Here is a 25987-nt window from a genome sequence, read left to right on the forward strand (position 1 = left end):
AATTCTGGACTTTTACTTGAAACAGAGTATTTTTATATTGCAGTATTGGTACTTTTACTTAAGTAAAGAATTTGAGTACTTTTTCCACCACTGGCGGCAGAGAGCATTATGAGACTCCGGGGTTGTGTGTTGGCCAGGGACTCCAGAGAGTGACGCTCCCCTGTGTTTTAGGGATGTTGACAGGAGAAGTGCTATCAGCGGAGGGCCGGGTCACTCTCCTGTCACCAGTCTGTCTCTCAATACGTTCGCACTAATGCACTCTCTCCGAGTCCGAGGCCCTCTGTGGCCTTATTATTATTACATCCTTCTGGAGCGTTCTCGGCTGTCTACAACGCCTTCATATCGCTCGTCTCTCTCCGTGTCTCGCGTCCTTGCGCGGCTCTCTGTGTGCCTGCCAGTGTTGCCAGGTTCTGTGAGAGAAACAAGCAACCAGGTCTAGGAAAACCAGCCCAAAAGAAGCGACTATGGGCCACATGTGCACTTTAACATATACATCAGCTATTTGAAAATAGCAGATCTACAAGCTCACAACGCGTCGCGATGCGACGCGTTGTGAGCTTGTAGATCGGCTATTTTCAAATAGAATCTTGCGGGAAAATTATAATAAGCAGATCTGGCAACCCCGGTGCCTGCCTTCCTTCCTGCATTTACTCGCTACATCAAGTGGTTTCCCAGAAGTTTGTATGTTTTTACAACAAAACATTTGTTTCCCTTTTTTCATTCAACTCATTCAGCAATTCTCCAAAAAAAGATTCAAAAACATTTTCAGAGATTTTCAAAAATCTTTGAAAAATTGGGAAAATCACTATTTAAAAAAAATAGGCCTTAAGCAATTACTTTTTGTAAGTTTGGGTCTCAGGGAGATACATTTCTCTTTTCATCTCGAGCTGAAACGCCTGTTCTACATCTTCTGTCTCGTTTCCCGCAATGTTCTCCTTCTGTCTCACTACATGTCAGTGTGTCTTTCCCGTCTCTCCTGTTACAAGCCTGTCTCCCAGTCCCTGCTGGTATTGGGTTGGTAACAGACTCTTCACAAGAAATTAGATCCAATTGTCTTCCTCTGGACTAGTTCTCTGCTGTTGTTAGGTCTTTTTTGGCAGACACTAGGTAGTGTCCATGTCTGTCTGTCTGTTTATCTCCCTATCTAGCCTTCTTCCAAAATAATGTTGTCTGAGGGAGAAAATCTTCTCTGTCTGTCTTTCACAATAGAATAGATGTTTCTCTGCCTGTCTGTCTCTCTGTCTGGGGAGAAATGAATGAATAACAGGAAGTGAAGTGAAGCGTGCCACGAGTGTCTGTGTTTTAAAATCTGAGCAGCAGAGAGGGAGCGATTAGGAAATATAACCAGAGCATAGCAGCGAAACCGCGTTAGTGCAGTAACCTAGAGAAAATCACTACGGAATCAGAGAGAGAGAGAGAGAGAGAGAGAGAGAGAGAGAGAGAGAGAGAGAGAGAGAGAGAGAGAGAGACCAAACAGGAATAGAGTGAAAGAGTGGAAGGGGGGAGAAAGACATCTAGACGATGTGGACAGGAAGGCAGGAACATTGGCCATTACACACAGGAAACGGTGGCAAATAAGGAATTTCCACAGACATTTATCTCTCTCTCACACGCACATGCACACGCACACACACACACACACACACACACACACACACGACCTACTAAAGCCATTAATGTTTAATATGTTTGGCACAATATTCTCGAGTTGTAGGAAATGTAGTATTGAGTGTTGGAGGGAGGCTGTCTACTGTATGTGCAACCCTGCATGTGTCTGTCCGTGATTATGCATGCATGAATGTACAGTAAGTGTGTAACTGTGTGTGCGTGCGTGTTGGTGTGTGTGTGTGTGTGTGTGTGTGTCACGGCCGATCTACACCAGACGCGCGGATACGCGAGTCCCACATACGCACTCTGTGTGTTAATATGCATTCATGAATGTGTGTGTGTGTGTGTGTGTGTGTGTGTGTGTGTGTGTGTGTGTGCTTTACCTTCACATTTCTCCAGGATCTGCACGGTGTCTCCGATCTCCAGAGGCAGTCCATGCTGAACGGTGCCTCTGAAACTGGCCAGCACTGCAACACAAGCACAAACAACACACACGTTGAGTCTATACGCACAGTCCAGTCTGACAAAGCAATGTCCACCCAAAGCCAGGAGTCAGGACACTGTGAGGACTGCAGCCTCACAGCGTAGGCTAACATTAAGCCCATTAAGACCTGAAGCCGATTCTACAAATGTCTTCTAAATCCCAACAGTATTCTGAAAAAACTTATGTTTCTATGTCAGTGGTGCTCAAACCTTTTCCTGTCAAGGACCCCCAAAATTATATGTACTTGGCCGCCGACCCCCATCTCAAAATATTTTGTTCCAGGGACCACCAGAAGCAAAGATTTGAGTTAAAAATGTTCGCTTTAAAAATATATATATTCAAAGATTTGCACACATTTTCAAGATTTTTCTAAAATAGCAGATCTACAAGCTCGTAGCGCGGCTATGAGCTTGTAGATCTGCTATTTTTGAATAGCCCAAAGTGTAAAATAATGCTTTTTAGCTCAAATCAAAAAATGACAGATGCGTTCCAGGTCTTAATGGGATAAAGTAACAATGTAATTCAGGGGTGCCGTGGAGGAAAGTTATTTACAGGGGTGCCCCCCTGAGCCAAAAAGGTTTGAGAACCTGTGGTTTAGATCTTGCTCATGGTCACAAAGTACCAGGGATTGAACCGGGCACTTTCCAACTTCAGTACGACCCGCTCTACGTCCCGAGCCAAGTGCCAACAAAGCCAAGCGCCAACAGAGGGCTAACACTTGTGACTTGACTTCAAAGGTATCAGTGATTCAATAATTTATCTGTATTGGTCGGGGGGGAGGGGGGGGGGGGGTAAGCTACTGTAACGAGAGTCTCTCCACACGCTCCAATTCAATTCAGTTCATTGGATCCAGAGAACGCACGGAGAGAGGAGAGGCTCGTACATCATTCGTCGGAGTCGAGGAATTGGCAGCAGACCCGCAATCTCTCTCGTTCACTTCAGGGTGGGTGCTGCTGCTCTGGTGTTACTGTGAAGCACTCCCTGGCCTGTAGCTGAGTGCAGGGGTGGACAGTGGCGAAGTACATTTATTTGAGTACTGTGCTTTAAGTAAATATATCTGTAAAGTATAGTATATGTTTATACTTCAGTGGTTCTCAAACTTTATCACGTCAAGGACCCCCAAATTGACACTTTTTAGCCTCCGCGGACCCCCATTTCAAAAGAATGCCAGGGACCCCCAAAGAGACGATTTTTATGGAAGTACAGCAGTGACATTTTAATTTCAAGGACCCCCAGTTGATACCATTTTATCAGTGTTAATGTAACTCTGAGAGTGTACAAATGGAACCAAATGGACCCTGACGGGTCCATTTGGTTCCATTTGTACACTCTCAGAGTTACAGACACATAAGGGTCCATTTTGTTCCTATTCCTAACTCAGTCAGTCAATCAGTCATTTGGCTGGGGAGCCCCTGGAACCACCTCAAGGACCCCTGGGGGTCCCAGGACCCCACTTTGAGAACTACTGCTTTACTTGAGTACAGTATATGTATTTTTGTAAACCACTAGACTTTCACTCTACTACAAAGAAATACAGTATATCGTACTGTACTTTTGACCCCACTACATTTCGGGCCAAGGAAGGGAAAAAGTACATTATGAATTAACCACTTAAACCCCCATTTCTCAGCTCAGATCTAAAAGCATGTACTTTTGAATATTTTATGTTATTTTTTCAAAAGCAAGTACTAAGTAAAAAATGTGACAGTGCAACTTTTACTTGTTGTTGAGTAATATTTGACCAGGAGTATACTTTGACTCGAGTACTGGCATTGAGTACTTGGGGGGGGCATAGAGAGAGAGAGAGAGAGAGAGAGAGAGAGAGAGAGAGAGAGAGAGAGAGAGAGAGAGAGAGAAGACATGAAGTTGGCAGAGGGGGGAAGAAGTGTGGAGACATTGACGGAGAAGGTGTTCCTCTCCTGAGTCGTTTATCAGTGAACACTAGTACTTTGCTCTGGTCTACAGGGACCTTTCAGACAAACTGAAAGACTTTAGGAACACCACTCAGACCCGCAGACTGGTCGCTGTAGCCTGTCATGGCTTGACACGACATACGCGCACGCGCACGCACGCACACACAAAGGGATTTGAAGCATAAACGAGTAGTAGGGATTTGCAGCTATGTAGAAACCAGAGGGACAGCTAGCTCGGACAGCTGTTGCTAAAGGCTGGTTCACTGCCAGATTCAGCAGGTCCTACAGTATGCTACACACACACACACACACACACACACACACACACACACAGGTCCCCACGCTGCATGGAGGGGATTATGTTCAGTCTAGCTTTCATCAAAGACACAGTGACTCGTGCAGACTCTACTGACACACACACACACACACACACACACACACACACACACACACACACACACACACACACACACACACACACACACACACACACACACACACACACACACACACACACACACACACACAGACACACACACACACACACACACACACACACACACACACACACACAGACACTATTCTCACCTGTGGTGCTGTGTAAAAATGAGAGCATACACACATACAAACATAGAGGCATGGGAAAGCCATATGCAAACACACACATTGGGACTGTATTATCTCACACACACACACACACACACACACACACACACACACACACACACACACACACACACACACACACACACACACACACACACACACACACACACACACACACACACACACACACACACACACATTATGCAAACGCAGTGTATTTGCACATGTGCAGACAAGTGTACAGCACAGAGCCATACTGTACATGTTGTGGATGCATTGAGCACAAACACGAAATGTACGGATTGATAAGCACCAAAGAATGAACACATTTGTGTGTCACAAAAATAAAAGCTTGCACACGTGCACAGGAACACACATAAACACAAAATAATATTAAACTGTGAAATACACAAATACGCGCGCGCAAAGAAGACGTACACATCATGCAAACACATTGACGCACGTGCTTGTTGCACAAAGGCACACAATGTTGGCATATGTTACATTACGACACATCCTGTGCCAAGACATGAGAGGAGAGAGCACATCCTCTCTCTCTCTCACACACACACACACACACACACACACACACACACACACACACACACACACACACAATGCAAACTGAAAAGACTTTTCAAAAACCCATAAACGGGACCCTTAAAGGGATAGTTCACCACCAAAATGACATTTTTCTATCGATTAGTCACCCCATGGAGACTTGATTTTTTTAGTTTTTGTCGCATTCCTAAACCAATTATTTGATGACCGGCAGCGGGGCCGGTAGGAGACACAAAGTCTCCTTTGTGTCTCCTACCGGAACCGCTGCCTACCGGTCCGCTGGTCATGCGGAAAAAAAAAAATCGCACCCTGTGTGAAGGAAGCGGTGCCTTTGATGAGTGGCCTCCTGGTGGCGCTATAATAGGGCGGGGCGGGGCTTCAGCAATTAATGCTCGTCCCTAGTGGTGGTGTAAGTCCACAAACCAAATTCGGACTTGGTGGCATGCTGCTAACTGGAGTTATGGCTGTTTGTAGCCCAGCCAATGGCAATACAGAGGGGGCGGGGCTTCAGCAATTAAAGCTTGTCCCTATTGGTGGTCAAAGTTCACGTGGTAAATGTGTATTTGGTAGCATGCTGCAAAGTGGACTTATGGCTGTTTAAAGCCCAGCCAATAGGAAGACAGAGGGGGCGGGGCTTGCTACATTTCAGTTCGTCCCTATTGGTGGTCTGAGTCCACGTACCAAATTTGTACTCAGTAGCATGCTGTGAACTGGAGTTATGGCTGTTTAAAGCCCAGCCAATGGGAAGACAGAGGGGGCGGGGCTTATGTAATTACAGTTGGTCCCTATTGGTGGTATTAGTTGGACTTGGTGGCATATGCTGCAAACTGGAGTTATAGCTGTTTAAAGCCAGTGGCCTCCTGGTGGCGCTATAATAGGGCGGGGCGGGGCTTCAGCAATCAATGCTCGTCCCTATTGGTGGTCTAAGTCCACATACCAAATTTGGACTTGCTGGCATGCTGCGAACTGGAGTTATAGCTGTGTAAAGCGCTGTTTAAAGCCAGTGGCCTCCTGGTGGCGCTATAATAGGGCGGGGCGGGGCTTCAGCAATCAATGCTCGTCCCAATTGGTGGTGTAAGTCCACATACCAAATGTGGACTTGCTGGCATGCGCACTGCAGTTATAGCTGTGTAAAGTGCTGTTTAAAGCCAGTGGCCTCCTGGTGGCGCTATAATAGGGCGGGGCTTCAGCAATCAATGCTCGTCCCAATTGGTGGTGTAAGTACACATACCAAATTTGGACTTGCTGGCATGCTGCGAACTGGAGTTATAGCTGTTTAAAGCCCGTGCTCAAACGGACATTCGGGCTCAAACGGACATAACGGACAAACGGACATACAGACGGACATAGTCAAGTGTAGTGGCCTCCTGGTGGCGCTATAATAGGGCGGGACGGGGCTTCAGCAATCAATGCTCGTTCCTATTGGTGGTCTAAGTCCACATACCAAATTTGGACTTGCTGGCATGCGAACTGGAGTTATAGCTGTGTAAAGCGTCCGGGCTCAAACGGACATACGGACGGACATAGTCAGGTGTAGAGCGGCTGGCACCGCTAAAAACATGAATTCAAGTCTCCATGGGGTGACTAATCGATAGAAAAAAATACAAATTTGGGTGAACTATCCCTTTTATCACTTATATCCGCTCAATTGTTGAGGGTTGTGAGCTTGTAGATCGACTATGTTCACTACTTGGGGGACAATAATTTTTTTAGCACTTACTGTAGCACACCTGGTGACTGCACCTTTCAACAGAACAGGTCACGATAAGTAATAATGTAATGATAATGTAAGCACTCAAAACGAGTGTTATTATTTTAACCCATTAAGACCTGAAGCCGATTCTACAGATGTCTTCTAAATCCCAACAGTATTCTGAACAAACGTATGTTGCTATATCAGAAGTGCTCAAACCTTTTCATGTCAACGACCCCCAAACTTATATGTATTTGGCTGCGGACCCCCATCTCAAAATATTTTGTTCCAGGGACCCCCAGAATCAAAGATGTGAGTTAAAAATGTTCGCTTTAAAACAATATATATTCAAAGATTTGCACACATTTTCACGATTTTTCAAAAATAGCAGATCATACAAGCTCGTAGCGCGGCACTCGGTGCCGCGCTACGAGCTTGTATGATCTGCTATTTTTGAATAGCCAAAGTGTAAAATAACGCTTTTTTTTTTAGCTCAGATCAAGAAGTGACACAGATGCGTTCCAGGTCAATGGGTTAATTGTGGTGAAAACCACAATTTGAGAGTGAACGTTGAAAACTGGGACTTTAGAGCGATATTGGTCAGTACTCGGGACACCCAGCTTGAAACCGGGACAATTCCGGGCCAAACCGGGATGTCTGGTCACCATATCAGATACACACCTTATAAATCCAATAAGTGGGGGTAACATGGTGTGAGTGAGGGTCCCTAACGGGCCGGACGAAATGGAAGTATCATCGGCAAATCAAGAATAACAACTGAGAGTCATGTATCCCCCCCTGACGGGTTACAACCCAGGAGAGGCCATTCTCCAAAGGTACAGGGATCAAGTCGGGACTGCTGATGAAATCGAAAAACGCAACCGGGCAAAGCCAGCTCCACCGGGACATACCACATTTCCAGTGATTGCGTGTGAGAAAGAGAGAGAGAGAGTGTGTGTGTGTGTGTGCGCGCGTGTGCATGTGCCTGTGTGTGTGTGTGTGCGTGTGCGTGTGCGTGTGTGTGTGTATACTTGTGAGAACCAAATGTCCTCACCAAAGTTTTTGTTTTGTTTTATGGTTAAAAAAAGGAATTTTAGAAATACGTTTACAATTAGGAAAAGATTCAGGTTGGGATTAGGATTAGGATTTAGACATTTTAGAGGCTAGGTTTAGGTGTTGGAATTAAGAGTTAAACGTGATTCATACTTAGTTATGTGCCCGTGTCACGCACCGAAAAATAGCCGATCTACAAGCTCGTAGATCGGCTATTTTTCGGCTTTAGGCTAAAATTCCCCGAAATTGTAAAAACGTTCTAAAATGTTTACGTCCTCACAAGTATAGTAATACATATAAATATGTGTGTGTGTGTGTGTGTGTGTGTGTGTGTGTGTGTGTGTGTGTGTGTGTGTGTGTGTGTGTGTGTGTGTGTGTGTGTGTGTGTGTGTGTGTGTGTGTGTGTGTGTGTGTGTGTGTGTGTGCGAGATCCTTCTGCGTTTGAAGTTTGAAACTCTGCCAAGGCTCTTGTTATCCCTGTCGCTGCAGACACACAATCTTTCTTTACAAGGGATTTGTCGCCAGAGTCACATCTGACTTTGTAATTCATTCAAAGCCTAAGTCACTCACATACAGGGAAACTGGCACACACACACACACAAAGCTGGCAGTCACAGATTTGCATGCAAAAAAATGCTAAAATACTGTATTTTTGCATTCTCTGCACACACACATGGACATTAGACACACACACACACACACACACAGGCACTCACTCACAGGCGCACACACACACAAAGCACACGCAGACAGATTTGCATGTAAAAAAAGATGCCACGCGCACGAGTGTGCGCGCAAAAACCCAAAGCGTGCCCAATACATGAATTATCCAAGTGACTGTCTCAGCTGTAGCTCCCAAAATTATTCCGTTTTCAAACTACTCTTTTTTTTTAACCCATTCAATCCGGGAACGCATCTGTGTCATTTTAGATGTTTAGCTATACCATTATTTTATACTTTTGGCTATTCAAAAATAGCAGATCTACAAGCTCGTAGCGCGGCACAGAGTGCTTGTATATCTGCTATTTTTAGCAAATCTCGATTTTTTTTTCTCCAAATATTTGAATATGCTGTATATATTTCTTCAAGCGAACATCTTTAACTCAACTATCTTTGCTTCTGGGGGGAGGTCCCTGGAACAACCTATTTTGATGGGGGGCCGGCGGCCAAATACATATCATTGTGGGGGTCCTTGACGTGAAAAAGTTTTGAGCACTGAGCACCACCGATTTAGATATAGGATTTAGAAGACATTTGTAGAATCGGCCTGCAGGTCTTAATGGGTTAACTGTGGTGAAATGAAAGGCAGCCGTCTGTCTGTCTGTCTGTCTGTCTGTCTGCCCTCATCGACTCCTTGTTTCCATTCGTCCATCGCTTTTTGTCTTAGATCAATGCTTTTCAACCTGTGGGCCGGGGACCACTGGTGGTCCGCGAGGGTATTGCAAGTGGGCCCCCAATAAAAAAAACAAAGAAAACATTTTAATGATAATATGAGATGTGATGGCATTTATTTTTTCTTTGTGATACCAACACATCGAGGCAAAGCATACAACGTTAGTTGATTCAAGCTGAAACACATTCATACAGTAATTAATGGCTGCATAATTGCAGATGATGACGCTGTCAAAAAAAGTCAAATATATGGCAAATAGGTATATCTCTCTCTCGACGTCGACCTCAGACAATCGGCCTGGCTCTATAGTGGCCTGGCCTGGCCTGGCCTCTGTCTATCATGGTATGAGCTCTGCTGTCGCCGTCTGTCCATCTCTCTACCTATCTGTCACAGCTGAACCTCCACAGAGAGAAGCTGTCGAGACGTGAAAGTCGTCGGCTGTTAATTTTACGCTCAATTGAGCTTCGGGGATGGGGGTGAGACGGGCCGAGGGACAGGAAGTCCTGCATGACTCTGCAAGAGAGCAGGGGGGGAAGCGAGAGAAGAGCTCAAACGCGGGGTGGAGAAATGGAACTTTGCTACGAGGGTGGCTCCGAGACACACCCGACCACGTGCGCGCACAACGCTGCCTCACAGAGTGCAAAAACAGGCGAGGTACAGAGGGGGAAGAAAGCTCATGAACTGACACACGCATACAACAGGCTACATGTGCAGAAACCCTTACTCCACACAAACGTGTACATGTCACATGAATAACACAGCCAGTGTTGCCAGATTCTGTGAGAGAAACAAGCAACCAGGTCTAGGAAAACCAGCCCAAAAGAAGCGAGTATGGGCCACATGTGCAATTTAACATATACATCAGCTATTTGAAAATAGCAGATCTACAAGCTCACAACGCGTCGCGATGCGACGCGTTGTGAGCTTGTAGATCTGCTATTTTCAAATAAAATCTTGCGGGGAAATTATAATAAGCAGATCTGGCAACCCTGAACATAGAATGGATAAGTACATTGGTGCATGGACAGCCAAATGCTTAAGTGCACCAAAAACGATCCCGCTGCCACAGGACAAAACCTGCTCCCCACACACACACACACACACACACACACACACACACACACACACACACACACACACACACACACACACACACACACACACACACACACACACACACACACACACACACACACACACACACACACACACACACACACACAGATGTTGTGTGACAGAGGCATCCGTGGGCTGTCACCAGGGCACTGCTATTCTTGACCAGACTGCCGGTCCCAGACTAGACATTACACACAGATGGCCGCGAGGAGGGAACACGCATGCACGACGTGCGCACACAGGCCGAGAGAGGGAAAAAAGACAGGAGGGGGTAGAGAGAGAGAGAGAGAGGGGCGAAAAGAGGTAGAGTGTGAGAAAGAAAGAGAGAGTCAAGACAAACAGATGGAAATCACAGAAGCTTGCACCATGTATATGGAGGCAGAGATAGAGGACATAATGGACGAAAGGACCGACAGAGGAAGAACAGCAAGCGGCTGCCATGTGGCGTCCGCTGAACTGGCGTGTTTTGACAGTGATGTGCTGTCACTTGGTCCGGTCTTGATTGGGGAAAGCGTGGCAGCTCTCATCTCTGCCAGCAGAGAGAGAGAGAGAGAGATAGAGACAGACAGAGAGAGAGAGAGAGAGAGAGAGAGAGAGAGAGATAGAGACAGACAGAGAGAGAGCAGAACACAGCAACTCTTTCTTGCCTCCAATCCCCCAGGCACACAAGACACTCAGTGGAAGACAAAGACGGCCTATAGGGTTGAAAATGTGTTTGTGCACCGACCTCAGTCATTAGCCTGCAAAACCAGACGAGTCATTTGCTCTTACACGTTCCGCGTTTCAGTCCGGCCATACACTCAGTCACGGAGGCAGTTGTTATAAACTTCAATTTGGAGGGGCCCAAGTTGGCGTAGGTTTCAACCACACTCTACAATTATCAACAGTCTAACCTCTACAATGTCTACAATTATCAACAGTCTAACCTCTACAATGTCTATATAAGCCAAGTTTTTCGTCAAGTACATTGCAGAGAAAGAGAGAGAGAGAGAGAGAGAGAGAGAGAGAGAGAGAGAGAGAGAGAGAGAGAGAGAGGGGGGGGGGGGGGGGGGTGAGTAACATGATGAGCAGTGACAGAATAAGAAGAATCTTCACTGTCTGGATAGTGTGATCCATAGGGGGGAGTGATTATTTCATTTGCATTTTTCTTTCATGGTAACCATTTTCCAGTTCAGCCGCTGGAAAAGTCGAAAAAAAAAGTTGACGACGTTGACAGTGTTCTCCTTTGCAGTCAGCATCAAAGCTAAAGATGGAGACATACGATTAAAGCCAAAGGAATCGGGCAGTCCCTGAACACAGTAGTGACAGTCACTAATCTGCTCATTCACTGACAAGCCGATCTACAAGCCCAGAGAGAAATACACTATAGTGGTTAAAGCACTTTCACTCCCCCCACCCCAACTAATCCACTTGGAGAGTACAAGGGACTGCGTACGTGTGCGTGCATGTATGTGACCGCATGTGCGATGCCTAGAAAGCCCACTGGCAATGGATTAGGCTTATGCATTTTGTGCGAGGCCACTTGGGAGTCAGGGCCCGTCGTTTACCTCCTCCCTCCCTCCCTCCCACCCTCCCTCCCTCCCTCCCTCCTCTGCTAAGCCCCTTCCAGGGCTCTGAGCCGAGTGACAACACTTCCACTTCCGCTCCTCTTCCTGCCGTTGACGACCTCCGCCACTTTCGCTGGGGAAACGGCCCCTTTTCAAGCTGCGCGTTGACATTCAGGTGAGTGGAGGACAAGCCACAGGAAGCAACCACACACACACACACACACACACACACACACGCACGCTGCATAAGAAGCTTCACCGCACGCTCCGCTCTCTTTGTTTTTGTGAACAAACGGGAGTTCAAAAGGCTTGTTACCGTGCCTTTAACCTCATTAGCTTCACTTCCTCTTCTTTTCTCTCCACGATTAGTGAGCTGACAATGGCCTCATGTGCCTAATCCACTCCCGCTGCGTTAATTATTCAACACTATATGTCATTAATATGCTAATTCCACGGCGTGTTGACGTACGCGACCGCTGCCAAAAAGACGACAGGTCGTCAATGCTTAATTGGGCTCTGCGTTTGAACACACACACACACACACACACACACACACACACACACACACACTCTCTGTCACCCTCTCTAACCTCTTTCCCACTAGCTGTAATTTACTGGTATATTTATTTTGCCGTATTTTTTATTTATATGTTCCAATGTTCCAAGCAAAAAACACTATTAAATGTGTTAATCGCAATTATTTGAGTGATAATTAACCACTTAAACCCCATATGGTTTAAGTCCCTCAGGGCTCCGTACTAGTGTATTTTCTGTTTTCTGTTAACCCATTAAGACCTGAAGCCGATTCTACATGTCTCCTAAATCCCAACAGTATTCTGAAAAGCGTATGTTTCTATATCATTGGTTCTCAAACTTTTTCATGTTCCAGGGACGCCCAGAAGCAAAGATTTGAGTTACAAATATTCGCTTTAAAACAATATATATTCAAAGATTTGCACACATTTTCAAAACAAATCAAAAATAGCCAAAGTGTAAAATAATGCTTTTTAGCTCAAATCCAAAAGTGACACAGATGCGTTCCTGGTCTTAATTGGTGAATGTGGGGAAAGCTTCCGCAGACCATATAGCCGATCGACAAGCTCACAGCGCGTCGCAGAATGTGGACGCTGGGGATTAAGTGTTTAATCATCAAGTAAAATGTCATGGTCGTGAGAACCCTACAGTAGCTGTGACCTGCTGGCACATATCACCGTGTCACTCTGGTGGGGATAAACTGTGTGCACGGCTGCACACGGAAGGCTGTGGAGTTGTGGTGCATGTGTCTGTCTTCACCACAAGCCAGACACCATCATAGCACCAAAATACCAGCAAAATAGTGATCTACAAGCTCACAATGAGGCGTGTTGCAACACATTGGGAGCTTGTAGATCTCAAATTTTGCAGCGCAACACCATGTGTACAACGTGTACAAATTAACCCATTAAGACCTGGAACTGTGTCGTTTTTAGATTTGAGCTAAAAAAAGCATTATTTTACGCTTTGGGCTATTCAAAAATAGCAGATATACAAGCTCATAGCGCGGCACCGAGTGCCGCGCTATGAGCTTGTAGATCTGCTATTTTTGAAAAATCGTGAAAATGTGTGCAAATCTTCTGAATATATATATATTTTTAAAGCGAACATTTTTAACTCAAATCGTTGCTTCTGGGGGGTCCCTGGAACAACATATTTTGATGGGGGTCCGCGGCCAAATAAATATAATTTTGGGGGTCCTTGACATGAAAAAGTTTGAGCATATTATTTTTTGACAGTCCCTCATACAGTAGGTAGGATATGGACAGCAATGGCTTTGCATTGATGGAGCTGGGTAGGATGATTGAACGCATGGTTCTATTTCCATTCATTGAATGTTGAAGGCCAAACTCACTACCCCTGGACTGTCCCTACACTAGGGAGAACAGGGTTCATGTGGTTAATGACTGTCTCTCTGCTGTGTGTGAACATGTCTACGCTGTGTCCGTGTCTGTGTGCGTGTGTGTGTGTGTGTGTGTGCGTGCAGTGTACATGCTTTTCCTCCGGACTGGGCTGGACCAAAACTACCCTCACTGCAATGTGAATAAACATTCCGACACTTTAACCCATTGAGACCTGAGGCCACGTCTAAAAAAAAAATCAAAATCCTAACACTTTTTCGGAAAAAAATATAAAAAAATATTTTTCACGATTTTTCAAAAATAGCAGATCTACAAGCTCATAGCGCGGCACTCGGTGCCGCGCTATGAGCTTGTATATCTGCTATTTTTGAATAGCCAAAGACATCTAAAGTGACACAGATGCGTTCCAGGTATCAATGGGTTAACCAGAAGTGTGCTTTGTCTTGGCTAAGAGAAAAGCGTCGGGGAAAAAAAGACAGAGAAAGGCTTCTTTAACTCCCATGGCTGCGTTAGTGTAGGCCTTTCCTTCCTATGCGGTGAGGAGGGGGCTGAGAGGCATGCATATTTTCAGCGGCCCCTCCAAACATACAGCCATGGCTTTGAGTCTGAATGCCAGGCAGTGAGTCAGCGAGTGGAGTGCGGTCGGGGGGGGGGGGGGGGGGGGCAAACACAAGGCCTTAGTCAGGCCCGTCGTACACTAAGCCGTTTGTAACCGCCGGGCTGTGCTTACGCATAACACTCTCTCTGCAAGTATAATCCTGACCCGTGCAAAGAAATGCTTGGAGCGCAGCAGAGACAGACACACACACACACACACACACACAAACTCCTTCTGTCTCGGGCCAGCAGCACGTGCGGCGGGAGAGCACTGGAGGTATCTGACAGCGGCCGATGTGAGTAGTAGGGGACTGATGGAGGAGGAAGAGAGTGCGCACTGAGTCGCAGCCTCGCCCCGCAGCTGGGCGACAGACTAAGAACTGACGATTCCAAGAAAGCGAGGTTGTGGAGTCGACGGGGATTAAAAGCCAGAGAGATGATGAGGAGAGAGGGTGAGAGGAGCAGACGGTACCAGAGGAAAGAGTTATGAGAGGCAGAGAGCAAGGGGGGAGTGTGTGTGGGGGGGGGGGGTAAGCAGAAGAAGAGGAAAGAGATGGCCTTGAATACTACAGTACCTGGGTTGGGCGGAAGAAGTTTATGAACACATGCACACATATATACCCACACACAGTCACACACACACTCACACTCACTCACTCGCACGCGCGCACACGCACACACACACACACACACACACACACACACACACACACACACACACACACACACACACACACACACACACACACACACACACACACACACACACACACACACACACACACACACACACACACACAAATGCCAACAGTGATGATACTCGGGCGGCGAAGACAAAAGGCTTGGAAGATTGCCAGATCGCACACAGAAGGGAACCGTGATAGGCAGTGCACACAAAAGGCCCGGCTGACAGAATCACCCAGCAGGAACGGCTTTCATTTCACCTTTTTGCCGCCGGCAAGGCTCCCCTCGCCCTTTCATCGCCTTTGTGTGCGCGTCAGGAGAAGACAACCTTAGGCCCACCGCATAACCCGTGGCGTGCTTTACAATAATCCGGCACCTCCGATCACTGACGCTCTGCCACAAGCTTTCCGTGCAAGAGCTTGTGTGGTTGCAATGGGATCGTTTTAGCTCGGTCAGAATCCAGCACTGCTCCGGAGGAGTATAGATAGAATCGACTTTTTCCAAGCAAAGCAACAAAGGGCAACGAGGGCAAACATGTTCATCAGGCGTTTTTGCTTTCGGCTGTGGGCGTCACCCCACGGGCGTAAACCAAAATGACTTTGCCGCAGCTGAGTTCAACCAGTCAGCGAGGCAAACAGTCATGACGAAGCAAAGTCAGAGGGTGAATCAAACTATTACTGCAACCGGTCGACAGAACGCCTTCAATCAATTAACTAGAGCTACTAATTCAAATATTGTTGTCGTCATCTACTCGATTCTCAGTTCTCCGTTTTCCAGAGAATATCTTACAGTGAAAATCTTGCCAAAAATGGCACAATTTTGATGTTAAAAACGAGAACACAGTTTACTTTAAGGGCATGAGCTCACCCTCAATACCAATCCAGGTTATTGCATCACTTCCTCGAGGGGGTTCCAAATGGAACCTTCCAAGTCTGTACCTCTGAGAGCGTAGCAATGGAACCAAATGGACCTGTAACAGTTATGGGGGTCCTTGAAATTAAAAGACAAACACATCCGATTATCTCCATAGAAGAGACCTGATCTGTCCTTTTATTTTGGATAAAGGCAGGTGGGTCCTGGATCGGGAGGTTGGTATTGGAGGAAACACAGTCAAAATGTTTCATGCCGTTACTGATACAATACCGACATTGGAATCTGTGTGTGCGTGTGCGTGTGTGTGTGTGTGTGTGTGTGTGTGTGTGTGTGTGTGTGTGTGTGTATTGGTGCGTGCATGCGTGTATAGAGCCCCTAATCATCTACATTATTAAAAAGCGAGGTGTTGGGGGAGCAGGTTATTGGATTCCAGCAGATTTACTGTCGCCGTCTCTTCCAGCATGATTAGCATCAACACCACACCTCAAACCACACACGTGCGCACAGACACACACACACCCACCCCTTCCACAATATTAAACTTCATTTATACTTGGTTGCGTGACTTTTGTCGTGCGCTGAACACAGCAGATCTAAGATCTAAGTACCTCAAAATTGTACTTAAGTATAGCTCTAGTAGTAAGTATAGTCCCCTAGTAACGGCAATGTACTCAGCTACTTTCCACCGCTGTTGGATTGTTTGTTTGTTTGTATGTGTGTGTGTGTGGGGGTCATGGGGTCAAAGTGGCAGGCCTCAGCTGGCCGTCAGTTTGTGCTGACAGAGAGGAGAACAAACCGTCTGGCTGGTTCGGCTGACTGACTGGCGAGCTGGAGCGGGACAAATCATAAAATGACTCAGATTAAACCCAAATATAGGTCACCGTGCTAAAACTAACGTTACAGCCCTGTCTCGCCTCATTCCCAGCCATCTGGCTGTGTGTGTGTGTGTGTGTGTGTGTGTGTGTGTGTGTGTGTGTGTGTGTGTGTGTGTGTGTACACGTCAATGCCTACAGTAAGTGTGTTTTTAAACTTGCTAAGCCTACAGTATGAATTAACCACATATACCACACGTAGAGCTAACCAAACCAAACATGTGTTTTTATTTTTTAACACGTAGTGTTGGGTTCTTCTCACCAATACATTTTGACACCCTAAAGATGCATTCACACCGGACGTGATGAAAATAACCACGCAATGTGAACCGTGGGAAGCAGGTGGCACACGTTGCGTTCACACCGGACGTGACATTTTCGCTTGAATTTATTTGCCATATACACACACACACACACACACACACACACACACATAATGGCTGCTGCTCTGTTCGCAAGTTCAAATTTAGCCTAACTCTAGTTAAGAGTCGATATTTACTCTCTTGAGTTAACGAATGAATGAAAGAAAGAAGAGTTGATGAGAGTGACAGAGGACAAATGATAAAATGAAAGATAGAGGAGACATGACTACACACAGAGTCATGGTGAGAGAGATAGAGGGATGTACATCTGTGCCACTTCAAAACTTCACATGTCCTGCCATCGCCAAGAGAGTACATTTTCAGGGGATTCCCAGGGCAATAAGAGGGACAAAGAAGGGCATTTAAAATGCTGAATTATTTTGATGATCACTGATTTTATGATGCTAATTAATTTGAGCAACTGGTCAAATCACCTTTCGCCTCATAATGAGTCTGACACCTTATTCAACACACATTCTTTTGTTCTCATGTATATGGATGTCTGTTGAAGGGAAAAACGGGGGTGTGTAATGACAACTTCCTTTCAGGGGCAAAACAGTGCATTTTAAGGGCAGAAAAGGGAGGGAAAAAAATGCATTTTCAGGCCACTTTCAGGGAAAGAACAGTAACGTGTGAAGTTTTGAAGTGGCACATCTGTATGTATGAAGGATATGACAAACTAGCTGCGGGAAAAAACGAGAAAGAGAAAGCAACAGAGACAATAGAAGGATGTCATTCTAACTTAAAACGGTAAAACATGGGTGTGGCGGAAAGCTGGTGAGCACTTTCACTTTGACACTCTCTCTCTCTCTTTCACTCTCCTCAATGTCTCGCTCGGTTTGATGGTAGAGGTGGGGCTGACCTCCAAATGCACTTCAGGTTCAAATGAGTACAAATAACCCGCCTGTCCTGCACACGCACGCACGCACGCACGCACGTGCACGCAGTGAGGATGTTCCATAGACTGCATTCCTTCCATCAGTCTAACCTTAACCTAAATAGAAAGAGAACGTGACATCACCCTATTGAAATGAATGGCTGAAAACCTCCCAAAATGGCGCTACAGTACCTGTCCATTGAATTCCCTTGAACTGTTCCTCAAGCTAAATCGCCTGGCAATAGTCATAGTCTACTTACTCTGAAGGATTTCCCTTATCTTTATACCATGGTGAAGACACACACACACACACACACACACACAGACACAGACACACACACACACACAGACACACACACACACACACACACACACACACACACACACACACACACACACACACACACACACACACACACACACACACACACACACACACACACACACACACACACACACACACACACTCTCTGACTCTTATACGCCACGGCTTGAAAAAGAACATCCAATCCAAACATGAAGTGATAATGGTGGAATGCTAGCTGCTGCCATTCTCACGGATGATGAAACAGTCTGAAATGAAATTCTTTTGAAGAACACATCAGACGTTTCACTGGACTTGACAGCTAAGACTAAAATAAATGTCAAGCTTTATAAAACAAGAAAACACTTTGATTTAATATTGAATTATTAAAAAGAAGAAAAAAAAGACGATAAACACAACAAAGTTGTATTCCGTAAATGCTGTTCGGCAGTTCCCTGTGCTATTTAACACTACCTTTTTCACTTATCATGACGCTAACAACAACAACAATGCATAACCACGACAACGAGTGCTTGAGCAACACTTCAACGGAGACTCAGCGGCAACATAACTGGCCACCCTTGGGCGGCAGTAGCTTAGTGGGTAGAGAGGTCATCTGGTAATCAAAAAGGTCACCGGTTCACCTCCCGGCCCGGCCAAAGTGTCCCTGTGCAAGACACTTGCAAGACACAGCCGTAACTGCCCGCCTGTTTTTTAGCTTTTCTGCTAAATAAAACACAGCAGGAGACTTTAAATACGATCCTTTATTGTCAGTTCACACTGAAATTAGTCTTGCAACCCAGCAACCATTTGACACAACACAGAAAACAAAAACAAAATTGCATACATAAAAACATAAAGACAAGAGCAATGTCCACCACTCAGCCTACCCCTGGCCAAACTCCTGATTAAGCCTCAAAGTTGGCTGATAGACAAAGGACCTCTTCAATCTGACCTTACAGTATTGTACGCTGGAACACCAAATCTCCTTCCTGAAGGCAGCAAACTATATTCTCCATACAAAACATGGCTAGTGTTTGAAGTGATATTCCTTGCCAACCTTAGAATACTGTTATTATATGTAGATGTATAGAGCCTCTGAAGTGGTTATCCAACCATCTTTGAACAAATGTTCAGTTGTTGCAGCAGTTGACTGACTTTAAACAATCTCTTCTCGTCTTTTTTTGTGTTAATGATGAGAGCGCTGCCATCACTCCACTCAACCACCCTATTTACTCTGTGTTGGTGCGGTCCAGGATCACTGGAACTATCTAAAGAGAGAAATCAAAACTGTATCATCAGAGTACTTCAGAATGCATTGGTCTGGTGTGTTGGTGCGACATTCAGACAGACATTCCTCAGTACGACAGCTGTCAGTACAACGGGTGAAAAGTACAGCTGAGCTTACACAACCCTGGGGAGCACCAACATTAGTAGTTAACGCTAAGGAGAGGGATCTGTTCACTTTCACCCTCTGTACCATGTCAGTAAGGAAAGAAGCATACCAGTGAATGGGACGCATCTGTGTCATTTTTAGATTTGAGCTAAAAAAGCATTATTTTACACTTTGGCTATTCAAAAATAGCAGATATACAAGCTCATAGCGCGGCACCGAGTGCCGCGCTATGAGCTTGTAGATCTACTATTTTTGAAAAATCGTGAAAATGTGTGCAAATCTTTGAATGTATTATTTTAAAGCGAACACTTTTTAACTCAAATCTTTGCTTCTGGGGGTCCCTGGAACAAGATGTTTTGAGATGGGGGTCTGCGGCCAAATTCATATCGTTTTGGGGGTCCTTGACATGAAAAAGTTTGAGCACCACTGATATAGAAACATACGCTTTAAGAATACTGTTGGGATTTAGAAGACATTTGTAGAATCGGCTTCAGGTCTTAAAGGGTTAAACCACACCATCCATATACAGTAAACAGGGTTGCGGCCCCAATGGAGAAAACAGACAGTCCAAAGAGATACGTTTGGAAAAGACAGCAGGAATAGAAATGGACAAGCTCCGCCAGCCTGTTACACCAACATGTTCAATGTGGCCACCATTACATAAACCTGGTTCATATTTCCAGAGGTCAATATATCGACAACTTTGATGCCATTTCAGAGACACAGTGTTGCTGGAAGCAATAGACCCTATGTACCCTATGTACTTTGCAGTATGGCAACGCTCACAACAAGCTTCTACGAGCCTGTAGATCTGCAAACTTTGAATATTTCTGGAATGTTTTTGACATTTCTCACCTATAATGACGTGCCCAAAATAGGGACACTAGGTTGAAAGTTGTTAATATTTTAAATATAAAAAAAAATATCACACCCTGTGTGAAGAGAGTGGTGCCTTTGATGAGCCCCGTATTGTCATCACCCGTGTTGTCATCAATGTTTGTTTATTGGACATACATACATACGGACGGACACACGGACAAAGTCAGATATAGGAGTGGTTGGCACCACTCAAAAAACAATGTTATGCTTTGGAAAACTGTCTACAGTGATGCCGGTAAAGGTTGAACCGTGATTCATAAACAATGGCCTCAACGCTCGACACCAGTAGTATGGCTGTGCGTGGAAATGAAGATATTTTGAGCCATGTGAACACAAATGGATCGTACAAAAGAGGGTGTGACTCACTATTTAGAAAAGCGGTCTAAATACCTCGTCAGTGATTATGTTGCATTGTATTATGCTGTGTTAATGCACTGTACATGTGACCGTGATTTAATGGGCCATTATTTCACCATTTGTTTCGGTTTCCGACATATGGAATAGCTGGTGATCATCACCTCATTAGCTCTTGTTCTCCATCCCCCCCTCCGGTTGAGAAGCATATTGTTAGCTATATATAGATATCTACGCACATATGGAATAGGCGTGCGAACGCACTCCTGAGAATTGCACTGGTGCATATTGCATACATATGAATAAACACGCCACTGCATGTGCAGTGCACACATACAGTATAAGACCACAACACAAAAATGGAGAAACACACACAGGATATAATAGCCTGGTGGTGTGTGGGTGAATCTCCTTCAAGCATGAACAGCCATATGGACGCTCTTCTCTTATTTAACCCATTAAGACCTCGAACGCATCTGTGTCATTTTAGATTTCTTTGGCTATTCAAAAATAGCAGATATACAAGCTCATAGCGCGGCACCGAGTGCCGCGCTATGAGCTTGTAGATCTGCTATTTTTGAAAAATCGTAAAAAAATATTTGTCATATATTTTTTCAAAAATCTGTTAGCATTTAGAAGACATTTTTAGAATCGGCTTCAGGTCTTCATGGGTTAAAAATGCGGTGGAGTGGTAGAACACCAGCCTGGTAGCATTGCCGCACGACTCGCACATGTAGTAGCCGCACACACACTGCTGATTGGCCAGCTGATTAGCCGATTCGGGGAACGCGCCTGGAGCCATCGCGCCCCGCGGCAGTCTTTTAATTGCTGGGTTTTCGAGTCACGGCCGACCGAGCATGTTTTCTGCATCTGACGACGGCGCGCGCAAAAAAAACATACACGCCCTCGCCGCTAAAATGAGTGCTGTTGTTTGTCGCTGGGGGGGACGGGGGGGGGGGGGGGCGTGCTTTCTTCCAGGGGCTGTTTGAATAAACATAGACGTGGGGTTAACAAAGGCTCGTCTATCACGCATCATGCCATGTGGGTGGTGCCCCATGGAGCTAAAGGCTACAGTGATACCGTTGTTGCCGCCCAGAGACGCATTGAAAAGCATGAACGATCTCGGTTTTACTGCGGCGTGCGGGCGAAAAGAACCACAGGCCAGCCTGTTGGTACAGTATGTGCGCATATACATTGTGTGTGCTTGTATGTGTGGATGGCTTTGCATCATTCCCCTCTGTGAATTATGCATAATTGTGTGTATGTGTGTGTGTGTGTGTGTGTGTGTGTGTGTGTGTGTGTGTGTGTGTGTGTGTGTGTGTGTGTGTGTGTGTGTGTGTGTGTGTGTGTGTGTGTGTGTGTGTGTGTACAGTATGTGTCCCTTCATGCCAGTGTTACTTAAACAAGCCTAAACAAGAGGCTGTTAACACAGGGTCCCTCTGGGCAGGCCGCTCTGTCTCTCTGCCTCCTCTGATTACCAACCTCCAGCCTCAGGGCGCGCACGCACACGCACACACACACACACACACACACACACACACACACACACACACACACACACACACACACACACACACACACACACACACACACACACACACACAGGGAGATGGAAGAGAGGGGGGAGGGGGTTGGTGGCAGGGGGGCATCCATAGCGGATAGATTGGAGCGAGACGGAGCTAGTCTATCAGAAGAAGGGATGAAGGGTGCAGTATAGAGAGAAGAGGAGGAGAAGAGTCAAAAAGACAGATGGGGGGAGGTGATGAGATGATAAGAGCAAACTAAACAAATCATGAAAAAAAAAACATTTGATAGAATTAGGTTCTTTAACCTTTTCAGACCTGGAACGCATCTGTGTCGGTTTTTAGATTTGAGCTAAAAAAAAGCATTCTTTTACACCTTGGCTATTCAAAAATAGCAGGTCTACAAGCTCGTAGCGCGGCACCGAGTGCCGCGCTACGAGCTTGTAGATCTGCTATTTTTGAAATTTTTAAAGCGAACATTTGTAACTCAAATCTTTGCTTCTGGGGGTCCCTGGAACAAAACATTTTGAGATGGGGGTCCGCAGCCAAATACATTCCATTTTGGGGGTCCTTGACATGAAAAGGATTGAGAACCACTGATATAGCAACATAGGTTTTTTCAAAAAACTGTTAGAAGACAATTTTTGTAGAATCGGAACCTCAGGTCTTAATGGGTTCAATTTTGCAGTGAGTGTAAGTTGTCAGTTTTGCAAAACTGGCGTTTCACCGTGCATGTTTGTCTCGCTGGCTCTGTCGTGTGCCGAAAATAGTCGATCAACGTGCAGCGCCGTGTTGTGAGCTCCTAGACCGGGTATTTTCAACATGTGACACCGTCGTACGGCTAAGTATAAATCAGGCTTTAGACTAAAACAATTGACACCCAGTGATTCATGGACGGCTACAGTATAACGTACCAGGCACAGGTAAATGCCGATATTTCATTATCCAAACGGAAGCTGCCGTTCAAAATGATGGTTTGTTCGCTGCTGTCTTTGTTTTAACCACTTGTTTTCGAATGGGAAACACAGTTATATACACAGTCATTTATGTAACATTGGTCTAATTAATGGTTTAGTTAAAGCCACAGTCCCGGACTTATTTTTGGTGAATAAGGGGCCATGTCCACAGAAAAGGCACTTTGAACACTACACACATGCACTGAGCCAGATGGCTTTTTGGATGTGGGGAAAAGTCAAACAGACTTCAAACGCCTGTCCCTCGCACAGCGTACTGCAGCTCAGTCACAAGTGAGGAAAATACATTAAAATAATGAAAGCTGGCCGAGTGAAACGGGGTCGACCTCGCGGGATTACGGGGAAGCTGGTCGTAAAGAGACATGGCAGCGGCGAGGTTAAGACGTAGTTTAAGTCATCTCCATCTCATTACCAGACCAACATGAAGTCCTCTGCTAATGATGAGGCTGATCATACCAATGTCGAAGATAAATGGCGACCCCTCCGACACAAGAGTCAAAGATGGAGAGCTAGTCTTAGCATCAAGGAAGACAGAGGGATTAGGGAGGACTGAGAGACGGAGAGAGATGGAGGGGGTTGACATTGAGAGTTGGTTGGTTGGCTTTTATATTGTCCGTGTTGCTCCATGTTACACCTCAATCTGTTGAATTATTAATAAATAGCCGTCAGTGTTCAGACTCCAGTGTTCTTCAATGTTAATTGAGGACACACAACATTGAACCCAAATAAACAAACAGAGTTTTCATTTAGGCTGCAAGCTCAGCCTACAGGCTCAATGTTCAACACCACTTCTACTACAATTTGTTTCGTTGAACCGCACATGCAAAAACCCACGACACCGACCTAAGAAAATGAACACACAAACCAAAATATGTGTATTATTATTAATAAAATACACACATTGTACATTCTGCTGCTCCATTCCACTGCAAGTCAATGATGCAACAAGCTCAGTGGCAAAGCAGACACAGTGAGATGCTCAGAGACGAAACACACAGATCTATGTGTGTGTGTGTGTGTGTGTGTGTGTGTGTGTGTGTGTGTGTGTGTGTGTGTGTGTGTGTGTGTGTGTGTGTGTGTGTGTGTGTGTGTGTGTGTGTGTGTGTGTGTGTGTGTGTGTGTGTGTGCGGCGTGCGTGTCTGCTTGCTTGCTTGTGTGTGGAGTCAGGGAGTGAGTGAATAAAAATAGATAGACTACAGAGTGCCCGTAGTGCCCGTAGTGCGTATCTTGATTAGGGGTGATACAGAATATACAGAGTAGGGCTAGGCAATTAACGCAAAATATATGGAAACCAAAAATTGTAACCAATAAAAGACCTAGTTTGGTTTTTAACCGTTCATTAATTGCAGTAAAAAGTTTGAAATAATCATGATACTGATTTGAAGTCATATCGCCCTGCTCTATTGGGTCTTGAGGAACTGTGGGGGCAGCGTTGCCAGTTTCAGTGAGAGAAACAAGCAACCAGGTCTATGAAAACCAGCCCAAAAAGAAGCGACTATGGGCCACATGAGCACTTTAACATATGCATCAGCTATTTGAAAATAGCAGATCTACAAGCTCACAACGCGTCGCGTTGCGACGCGTTGTGAGCTTGTAGATCGGCTATTTTCAAATAAAATCTTGCGGGGAAATTATAATAAGCAGATCTGGCAACCCTGGTGGGGGGGGGCGCTGGTCATTAGACATCTGCTGTGGGTCACTGCTGCACGGGGCCACGCACACGCCAACAACCACTGAGTGATGTATGCGTGTGTGTGTGTGTGTGTGTCTTCTTCACGTGCCACTCCGCGTGCACGCGCACACACACACATGCTGGGAAATGTGTATCCACTCCAGGTGTACTATAAGTGCGCACGCTTGCGCGGGCGCACTTGCACATAATGCATGACTGGTGGGCACGCACACACACACACACACACACACACACACACACGTAACACACTCACAGACGGCAATCGCTTTAGAGCACAGCCAGGGCAAAGGAAGTCACTGCAGAGGAAACAGGAGCCAGAGTGCTCTGACACACACACACACACACACACATGCACACACACATGCACACACACACACACACACACACACACACACACACACACACACACACACACACACGGTGTATGTATTATTACTATACTTATGAGGACATCATTTTAGGAAGGTGATTTTATGAATGTCGTTTTTATTTGACTTTTGCCATTTTTAACCCCAATCTTAAAGCTGAAAATACAAGCTCACAACGCGGCGCGATGTGACGCGTTGTGAGCTTGTAGATCCGCTATTTGCAGTGTGATTTTAAACTACACTTAAATGAGGTAAGACTCCAAACCCTAAATCTAGCCTCTAAATGCCTAATCCTATTCCCAACCTGAATCAGTTGCTAAGTGTAAGCTCAACTCTTTAAACAAATATTGTTTGAACCATAC

The 25987-nt window shown here is 45.5% G+C and overlaps 1 protein-coding gene across 3 annotated transcripts in view; it reads right to left on the minus strand.

Annotated features, from left to right (window-relative positions):
• Window positions 1-25987, minus strand: part of dock4b (dedicator of cytokinesis 4b) — a 315514-nt gene that overhangs the window by 256901 nt on the left and 32626 nt on the right. For all 3 annotated transcript variants that reach the window (XM_084049385.1, XM_084049386.1, XM_084049384.1), the window contains exon 2: window positions 1992-2075. In XM_084049385.1, the coding sequence (XP_083905511.1) occupies window positions 1992-2075 (84 nt within the window). The remainder of the gene's footprint in view (window positions 1-1991; window positions 2076-25987) is intronic.

The sequence above is a fragment of the Gymnoscopelus microlampas genome (genome assembly GCF_963454915.1).
Source record: "Gymnoscopelus microlampas genome assembly, chromosome: 23".
NCBI classification, from domain to species: Eukaryota; Metazoa; Chordata; class Actinopteri; order Myctophiformes; family Myctophidae; genus Gymnoscopelus; species Gymnoscopelus microlampas.